The 10000-nt window shown below is 47.8% G+C and overlaps 1 protein-coding gene across 1 annotated transcript in view; it reads left to right on the forward strand.

Annotated features, from left to right (window-relative positions):
* PRKD2 (protein kinase D2) overlaps positions 1-10000 on the forward strand; it is a 36497-nt gene that overhangs the window by 10239 nt on the left and 16258 nt on the right. The window contains exons 6-9 of the mRNA XM_015424111.1: positions 3-131; positions 4013-4130; positions 6022-6099; positions 7869-8136. Of these exons, the coding sequence (XP_015279597.1) occupies positions 3-131; positions 4013-4130; positions 6022-6099; positions 7869-8136 (593 nt within the window). The remainder of the gene's footprint in view (positions 1-2; positions 132-4012; positions 4131-6021; positions 6100-7868; positions 8137-10000) is intronic.

The following is a 10000-nucleotide window of genomic DNA, read 5'->3' on the forward strand; positions in this document are numbered from 1 at the left end:
AGCGATCTGAGCGAGTCCGAGAAGAACTCCCTCATGGACGAATCGGATGACTCTGGGATCATCCCCGGGTCCCACTCGGAGAACGAGTTCCGGGTGGACGAAGACCCCGATGACGTCAGCAAGTCCCAGGGGTAAGGAGGGGGCACCCCTAGAGATTGGAAGGCCCAGGGGGAAATAAAGGGGGGGGGGGATTCAGGAAAAATACTTCCCCATTTTTCCAACAGCAAAATTTGGGATTTAGGGGCGTGCTGAAAACTAGCGCCTATGAAATATTTTCTCTTTTACGAGGGAAATGCTTTTAACAGCAAGGGGGGAATGCTGTAGGCCCGAACAGCTCTTAAATCCAAGATGCATCTCTGCACCCAGAAGGATATCTAACCTTCATGAGGGGAGCATGCAGGGCTCTTGTGGCTTCTGAGAGCCAGTTTGGTGTAGTGGTTAGGAGCGCGGACTCTAATCTGGGAGAACCGGGTTTGATTCCCCACTCCTCCATGTGCAGCTGCTGGATGACCTTGGGCAAGCCATAGTTCTGGCACAGCTGTTCTCTCACAAACAGTCCTCAAAAGAGCTCTCTCAGCCCCACCTACCTTACAGGGTGACTGTTGTGGGGAGGGGAGGGGAAAGGAGATTGTAAACCACTGTGAGACTCCAAGTGAAGTGTGGGGTATAAATCCAATCTCCTCCTCCTCCTCTTCTTCTTCCTCTTCCTCTTCTTCTCAACTGTTGCATGCCTTCTGTTGTCCTTTTGAACTGACTCTTCCTTTGTGTTTCACCCTTTCGCCTCTCCCTCAAACCACTGTGACACCTATACTCACAAACTGGGTAACAAGTAGCTTATTGCCCCTAGCTAGCTGGAGGGAACATAAGGGAAGCCATGTTGGATCAGGCCAAGGGCCTCTCCAGTCCAACACTCTGTGTCACACGGTGGCCAAAACCCAGGGGCCTTCAGGAGGTCCACCAGCGGGGCCAGAACTCCAGAAGCTCTCCCACTGTTGCACCCCAAGCACCAAGAATCCAGAGCATCACTGCCCCAGATCAGAAGGAGGTGGGGCGGAAATTGTACCAAAGCCTCTGAGGGAAACTCTAAAGGTTTCATTGAGAACTGAGCTCTCTCTAATCAGTAGCCAGAGAAGGAGAAGACAGCATCTTACTTGAGACTAAGGGACATGTGCCAAGATAGCAGAGGGTAATGTGAGCTTGCAGTTTTTTCTCAGGTATAGTTGCAATTTTGCTTGTAAAAAACAGACATTTATAGCTTTTAAAATCCCATAAATATCACAGATAATTTTGTCGAAGGCTTTCACGGCTAGAGTTCGTTAGTTGTAGATTTTCCGGGTTGTATGGCCGTGGACCTGACGTTTCGCCAAGTGCTGTGACTGGCATCCTCAGAGGTATAACACAGATAGATGGCGTACTCTCTGTGTCAGGGTGAGGAGAAAAATGGTAGGCAGGTGATTTATATCTACTCAGGAAGGTGGGGTTGGGCTGAGTCATTATCTTGTAGGAGTTTCCCAGGCTGTGACATGCTAATAAAGGAGCTTTCCTGAGGAGGTTCTTTTGCATATGGATTGGCTGTTGAAATTCTAATCTTATCTGTAGTGCTATTGTAAGATGTAGAGCATTTTGTGTTTTTCAGGACAGGAAACCATGCCCTATTTATTTTTAAACTTCTTTTAAACACATACACACATCTTCTTTTATTCTTGTCTGAATTCTACACTGTGTGGTCCCGATGTAAACCTGTCCACAACTGCATGGTATGCGGTACACTCCTGTAGAAGTGCACGGGTCTCTTCTGTTTTTTGCCAATCATAGCATCTGTTGTATTTTTCTGGTGGGTCTGAATACTGTTTGTAGGTTGTGTTTTTTCATAAGTTTTCCCATCTGATCAGTGATTCCTTTGATATATGGCAAAAACACTTTTCCTGTGGGAGACTGTTTTCCCTCAGTTTGTTTGTTTTACCTTTGGTTTAATCATTCTTCTGATTTCATTCTTGGAGTAGCCATTTGCTTGAAGTGCGTGGTTTAGATGATTTAGTTCATCGTTGAGAGAGTGCGGTTCACATATCTGTCTTGCGTGGTCTACTAATGTTTTGATTATGCCTCTTTTTTTGTCGAGGGTGGTGATTGGAGTTTTTGTGTGAATAACGATCTGTGTGAGTTGGTTTTCTGTAGACCTTGTGACCTAATTGAAGGTTAGCTTTGCGGATGACCATGATATCTAGAAATGGGAGTTTACCCTCGATTTCATACATACAATTCGCCATGGCTGTGACAACTCAGTCTATACAGTGAAGGCAGCCAGGTGAAGCAAAGCTGTCTTGTGAACTGGGTTTGTTGTGTCCTGTGGCCTTGTAAAGAGTAACTCCGGCAGTATGCTTTTCTTCCGGGACTATCAACTTTACCACGTTTCTCCTTTTCTCCCCTCCTCTTCTTTTTAGACGCAAAATCTGTTTGCATTTACTTATACATTGTGGCTCAGCTGAGACATCACACAAAAACTGGAAAAAAGGGGGGGGGGACTCAACCCAGGATACGACTACGAACCAAAACGGGCTAAGCTAAACCATATATATAAAAGTACAAATATTTATTAAGGTGTACACATGACAACCTAGCAGTTCAAAAGCAAGAAATTGCAAGTAGATAAATAGGTACCACTTCGGTGGGAAGGGAACAGCGTTCTGTGCGCCTTGGCGTCTAGTCATGCCGGCCACATGACCACGGAAACGTCTTTGGACAGCGCTGGCTCTTCGGCTTTGAAACGGAGATGAGCACCGCAACCCTAGAGTCAGACTCGACTGGCTTTCGAGCAAGGGAACCTTTACCTTTTTACACATGTTAAAACTTTCCTGATTAAAAATTACTTTGTCTAAGGGCCTTCCTCAGTGGTCACTATTATCTAGGTATATATTCTAGACACACATTCAAAGACCTGTTACAGAGTTTTAGTACACATATAATTAAACCGGATGTTGTTTCCTTGTATACTTACAATTGGACTCCTGGTATTAGTGATGGGCCATAGGTATAGCCATATCACCTCCACAACTTATTCTGGTAACAGCGATTTTGTAGGTCTGACTGTGTGTCCCTCCAGCAAGTATTTACCCATCATATGTATGTATAGTGGATAAGCTTTTATAGTCTGATCTTAGACAAAGTAATTTTTAATCAGGAAAGTTTTAACATGTGTAAAAAAGGTAAAGGTAAAGGTTCCCTTGCTCGAAAGCCAATCAAATCCGACTCTAGGGTTGCGGTGCTCATCTCCGTTTCAAAGCCGAAGAGCCAGCGCTGTCCGAAGACGTTTCCATGGTCATGTGGCCAGCATGACTAAACACCAAGGTGCACGGAACGCTGTTCCCTTCCCACCGAAGTGGTCCCTATTTATCTACATGCAATTTCTTGCTTTCGAACTGCTAGGTTGGCAGGAGCTGGAACTAGAGACAGGAGCTCACCCTGTCTCTAGTACACCTTAATAAATATTTGTACATTACACAAAACCATGGTCCTGTTTTGGCTGTGCTTGGTTGTGAAGTCAGGGTCCCGCTCTTAGATGGTCCCTCGAATCCTGGTTTGCCTTGATGAAGGCTGGTCTTGTCTCCTTCCCTCTTTCCCCCTCAAAGATCCAACTGGCTGATGCTCTGGAAGGCAAGCCAGGAAACCCGTGTCTGTATCTTGCAAAACCACAGCTAAGAGGCCCCGAGGTTACTAAAACCAAATTCAGGCCACGGTTTCGCACAGCATCGGAACCAGTGTTCCCCCTAAGCTGAGTCAGTGTGAGCTGGCTCACAGTTTTTTTATCCTCCGGTTCACACATTGCTGTCTCCGCTCAGGAAGGAGGGCCCCAGAGCAGACGAATCGAGGCAGCCGCCAAACTTCAATGCCAGCAGCTCACCGAGTAGAACTTTTGCTCACAAGACTCCACAGCTTAGGGGGAGCATTGAATTCGGAACGGAACTTCTGGTTCCTTGTACCCTGTCCCGCTCAAACTATATTGTTCTTTCTTCAGTTCCGTGGGGTACATCCCCCTGATGCGAGTGGTGCAGTCAGTCCGGCAGACGACCCGCAAGTCCAGTACGGCTCTGAAGGAAGGCTGGGTCGTTCATTTCAGCAACAAGGACACCTTGGTAAGGGACGGGGACGGCTGGGGCGCGGGGGGTTCCTTTGGCCACTGGATCTTGAGAAGAAGGGCCGGGCTTTGTCCGTAGAGCTAACAGGGGTGGCGTCTTTAACCTGTTTGAGGCAACGTTTTGCTGTTCCCTTCCTCTCCTCTGTGGTCTCCCCCACTGTTAGATGTGGAAGCTCCTTGCGGGCGGGGGATTATTTGCTTGTCACTGACTAGAGATGTGAAGGCCCGGAAAAAAAACCCGGAAAAATTCAGAAAAAAAACGTCTTTTCCCGTTTTTTTCCCTGAAGCCTTTTTGTTTTTTTTTCCGAAAAATTGGAAACATTGAAAAAAGAAAAGAAAAAAAATTGATTATGGAACATTCTATTTTAACATGATGAATAAAATATTTTAAGACAAGGTGTTCAAATATTTTCCAAATCATTTCTATATATATGGTATCAGATTGATGTAATTTCTGTGCACTGAGGACAAGCAAGTCCTAGGTTACAAACTGAACTCTCCAATGCAAGAACAAGATGCATTTCTTCCTTTAGGAGGTGCTATTGTCAGAAGAAAATAAAAACGGTTTCAGTTTTGTTTTTGCATGTGGGTGGGTATTCTGTTTGTAATAATTGTTTGGATTCACTATATTTTTAATAGGCTAGTTGTGATAATTTCATGCCAAGTAAAAATGTCCATAGTCATATTTTATGTTCCTAAAGTAACAGAATGACTTTCAATCTAGAAAAGACAAAAGAAATGCTAATGTAGCATTTTTAAAAAAAATTTCCGAAAATTTCCGTTTCCCCCCGAAAAAAACCTGGGTTTTTTCCCGAGCTTCAAAATTTCCGGAAATTTTACATCTCTACACTGAACTCCATAGATGGTGACGTGGGGCCTGTGGGCACCATGGTTGCCCCTCCCAATACCTTTCCTGGTGCTCACCCAGTGTTTTCAGGGAGTGGGTGGGGCCAGGGAGGGCTTTTGCCCAGCAAGGCTTCTGATTGGCTACTGGGGATTTGATTGGCTGTGCAGATTTTTTTTTTTTTAGATGTTGCTTTGGCAGCAGCTGCCACCACAGCCCAAGGATCTGCACCGGGTTACCGAAGTCGAGCCGCGGCAATCGTTTTCTTGCTGGCTCCGCCTTCTGCGGCAGCCATTTTGTCGCGGCGCCCACCGCGCCGTGTCAGAATTCCAGTTGTGCTCAGGGGCTGAAAAGGGGTGGGGACTCGTTATGCAAATGTTGCTATTTGGCTCCTTCTCTTTTTGCCAGCAATTTGGCGGGGGGGGGGAGCAGTTCTACAACGGGCTGGGTCATGTAGAGATGTGAAGGCCCGGGGAAAAAACACGGAATAGTTTCCAAATCATTTCTAAAAAATATGTATGTTGTCAGATTGATCTAATTTCTGTGCACGGAAGACAAGCAAGTCCTAGGTTACAAACTGAACTCTCCAATGCAAGAACAAGATGCATTTCTTCTTTTAGGAGGTGCTATTGTCACAAGAAAAGAAAAAGGTTTCAGTTTTGTTTTTGCATGTGGGTGGGTATTCATTTTGTAATAATCGTTTGGATACACTATATTTTTAATAGGCTAGTTGTGATATATTCATGCCATAGTCATATTTTATGTTCCTAAAGTAACACAATGACTTTCAATCTAGAAAAGACAAAAGAAATGCTAATGTAGCATTTTTTCAATTTTTCCGAAAATTTCCGTTTCCCCCCGAAAAAAAATGGGAAAAAAACGGGGGGTTTTCCGAGCTTCAAAATTTTCGGAAATTTTACATCTCTAGGGTCACGTGGGAAACTGCGCGCGTCCAGAAAGAGGACCGGTTGAGCGATTTCTTGTGTCTTCCTTTTGATTCTCTGTTTCTGTGACCCTCTTAAACCTCTTCTTTTTCCTCCCCCAGCGGAAGCGCCATTATTGGAGGCTGGACAGCAAATGCCTGACCCTCTTTCAAAATAACAGCAGCAGCCGCTACTACAAGGTACGCGTCCCCGACTCGGAGGTGGGGGAAGCCCCCGGGGGGCTTGACTGTGGCATTTCTGTCTCCTGCCCTGGACTATATGTTTTACTCTCCCTGCAGCCACCTGGTTGCAAAGGCGTCTCTTGCAGAGGTGGATATTCTAAGACAAACATACTTGGTGTAAATGGCAGCCAGGTGGGGGAGTGTTATAAAAGCCTCCCTTACCCATTTAATGTGCTGCTCGCTGCTACCCAGAAGCGGAGTACCTGTCTTCCTTTCTTTGTCTGTTCCTGAGTGAGGGCAGAGAGAAGGTGCCCTTACTCTGACTGGGATTCATGACATCATCAAGTAAGGGGTGGAATCGTGAAGCCCACTTGGAGCGAGGGCCGCATTTTACTCCTGCTTCTGGGCCGACCCTGCCTGAATAGTCACCAAGTCAGGGGCTGCTTCCGTCTTCAGGCAGGGTTGTGAACTCGGGGTGGGACAGAGGTCTGCTTGGTTCCGAATAAATCTCTCTCCTTCTTTTCAAGAGCCAGTTTGGTGCAGTGGTTAGGAGCGCGGACTCTAATCTGGGAGAACGGGGTTTGATTCCCCACTCCTCCACATGCAGCTGCTGGTGTGACTTTGGGTCAGTCACAAGTTCTTTCAGAGCTGTTCTCTCAAGGGCAGTCCACCTACCTCACAGGGTGTCTGTTGTGGGGACGGGAAGGGAGAGGAGATCGTAAGGCACTCTGGGTAGTGTAGGGCCGGGGTATAAATCCAATCTCCTCCTCTTCTTCCTACTGTTCAGCACTTGGATGCAAATATCCTTGCTTCACCTAATTGTTCCCTCTTTGCCTCTGTGATTAATTTAATTAATTCCCTTGTATTCCCACCTTTCCCCCAATGGGGACTTAAAGCTGCTCACGTCATTCTCCTCTCCTCACTTTTATCCTCACAACAACCCTGTGAGGTAGGCTGAGGGAGTGTGGTGACTGGCCCAAGGTCACCTAGCAAGCTTCCGTGGCGCAACTGGGGATTCGAACCCGGGTCTCCCAGATACGAGTCCAGCACTCTTAACCACTACACCACCCTGGCTGTTTTCTTCTTCCAGTTTTCATGGAGGGGGAAGTTGGATAACTGGAGTGCTGAATCCTCCCCCCGATTCCTGGAAGGGTCAGACGCCGTCCCCTCCATGCTGTGAGATTTTGGCAGGTTCTGTCTGTGTATCTTTTCCCTCAAGCCTGCCTTTCTAGTCTTAGGCACTAGAAGCTTATTGCTTTAAAACAGGGGAGACGATTCCTGGGATGCTAAGTTCTGCTCAGCTGTGTTTGTACCAGGTGTACACAAAATGCTTACTGGCTGGGCTGAATGCACAGTCTTTGAGAAGGGAGGGGCTTCTCAGTGGCAGAGCCTGCAGAAGGTCCCAGGTTCAGTCCCTGGCATCTCCAGTTAAGAAGGACCGGGCAAGGTGATGGGAAAGACCTCAGCCTGAGAACCTGGAGAGCCATGGAGAGGGGCTGTAGCTCAGTGGAAGAGCCTCTGCTTGGCATGCAGAAGGTCCCAGGTTCAATCCTCGGCATCTCCAGTTAAAAGGACCAGGCAGGAGGGGATGGGAAAGACCTCAGCCCGAGAACCTGGAAAGCCATGGAGAGGGGCTGTAGCTCAGTGGCAGAGCATCTGCTTGGCATGCATAAGGTCCCAAGTTCAATCCATGGCATCTCCAGTTAAAAGGACCAGACAGGGTCCACGAGAAGACTGTCTCGGGAGAAATTAATTTTTCTTCTCTCTGCCTCCCCCCTCGCCAATAGGAGATCCCCCTGTCGGAGATCTTGGCGGTGGGGCCAGCCCAGGACTTCTCCCTGGTGCCGTCGGGGGCCAACCCTCACTGCTTTGAAATCATCACCGCCAAAGCCACGTACTACGTCGGAGAGAACGGCGCCCCCAGCAACAGCGGCGGCCACCAGCATGGCGGAGACGGCCAGGAGAATGCCAAGTCTTGGGAGAACGCCATTCGCCAGGCCCTCATGCCCGTCATCCTTCAGGGCGCCCCCAGCGCTCAAGGGCAGGCACCCCACAGTGAGTGTCCAGGAGACAATATCCCTTACCTGTACACACCCGTTCACCTGCTCCACGTAAGGGGTGTTCCTGTTTGAGTCCAGGGAACCCTTTGAGCACGCTCCTAGCGCAACACTGGCCTCTAGTGGTCGGTTTGTGTATTGCGTAAAACATTGCAGAGCTGGGAGTAGTATAGAAGAGGGCAACCAAGATGGCGAGCTGTTTGAAGCACCTTCCCTGTGAGGAAAGGTTGAAGAGTCTGGGATTCTTCAGTTTAGAAAAGAGATGACTAAGGGGAACAGGGTGGAGGTTTATAAAATTATGCATGGGGTGGAGAGAGTTAACCAAGATAGTCTTTTCTCCCGCTCCCAAAAGACTAGAACTCAAGGTCATCCAAGGAAGCGGATGGGCAGTAGGCTCGGGACAGACCAAAGGAAATACTACTTTACACAGAGAGTGATTCAAATGTGGAATTTGCTGACAGAGGATGTAGGGACGGCCACAGGAATACACAGCTTTAAAAGGGGATTTATTTACTTTATTGATTGATTGATTGTTAAATTTATACCCCGCCCTCCCCAGATGGGCTAACAGATTGGCACATATGCCAAAATTCCACAGGTAAAAACAGAATAAAACAAGTGCTCTAGATGTCACAAATAACAGAGGGGGTCACACATAACAGCAGGCAGCACTTCATGCAACAGTAGAGAAATAGGCTCCTGTACGTTTTTTTTGCCCTTTGCTTGTTGGTGCACCTGCTTCCTTCTTCCAGAGATGCTCTCTGTGTTGGAAGACATAACAAAGTGGTCCCAGAGCGTCACGATAGACTCCAGGTGGTACAACGATCTGTCCTTCCTCCCAGGGCTATCTCGTTCCCCGATGACACCCACTCCATTGAGTGGTGGTGGTACGGTGATGGTATAATGATGGTGGCGGCTCCGACTCAAACGCCTGGCGGAAGAGCTCCGTCTTACAGGCCCTGCGGAACTGCGCCAAGTATAGATAGATTTGTGGAGGATAAGTCCATCAGTGGCTACTAGGGGAACCTCCACATCCAGAGGCACTAATCCTCTGAATCCCAGAGCCAGGAGGCAACATCAGGGGAAGGCCTGGGCCTCTATGCCCTGTTGTTGGCCCTCCAGAGGAACTGGCTGGCCACTGTGTGAGGCGGGATGCTAGTCTAGATGAACCACTGGTCTTATCCAGCAGAGCTCTTCTGAAGTTCATATTAGGTTCAGGATGGACAAAAGGAAATACTTCTTTACACAGCAAGGGATGAAAATGTAGATTTTGCTGCCAGAAGATATAAATCGCCACAGGAATAAACAGCTTTAAAGGGGGATTAGATGGATTCCTGGAGGATAAGTCTATCAGTGACCACTAGCCATAGTGGCTGAGGGGAACCTCCACGTTCAGAAGCACTAATCCTCTGAATCCCAGAGCCAGGAGGCAACATCAGGGGAAGGCCTCGGCCTCCGTGCCCTGTTGTTGGGCCTACAGATTAACTGGTTGGCCACCGTGTGAGGCAGAATGCTGGACTAGATGGATCACTGGTCTGATCCAGCAGGGCTCTTCTTATGTTCTTATGAGGAGGAGGTCTCGGCCTCTCTGCCCTGTTGTTGGCCCTGCAGAGGAACTGGCTGGCCCTTGTGTGAGGCAGGATGCTGGACTAGATGGACCACTGGTCTTATCCAGCAGGGCTCTTCTGAAGTTCATATTAGGTTCAGGATGGACAAAAGGAAATACTTCTTTACACAGCAAGGGATGAAAATGTAGATTTTGCTGCCAGAAGATATAAATCGTCACGAATAAGCAGCTTTAAAGGGGGATTAGATGGATTCATGGAGGATAAGTCTATCAGTGACCACTAGGCATAGTGGCT

Source organism: Gekko japonicus, unplaced genomic scaffold (assembly GCF_001447785.1).
Source record: "Gekko japonicus isolate JY-2015 unplaced genomic scaffold, Gekko_japonicus_V1.1 scaffold939, whole genome shotgun sequence".
Classification (NCBI taxonomy): domain Eukaryota; kingdom Metazoa; phylum Chordata; class Lepidosauria; order Squamata; family Gekkonidae; genus Gekko; species Gekko japonicus.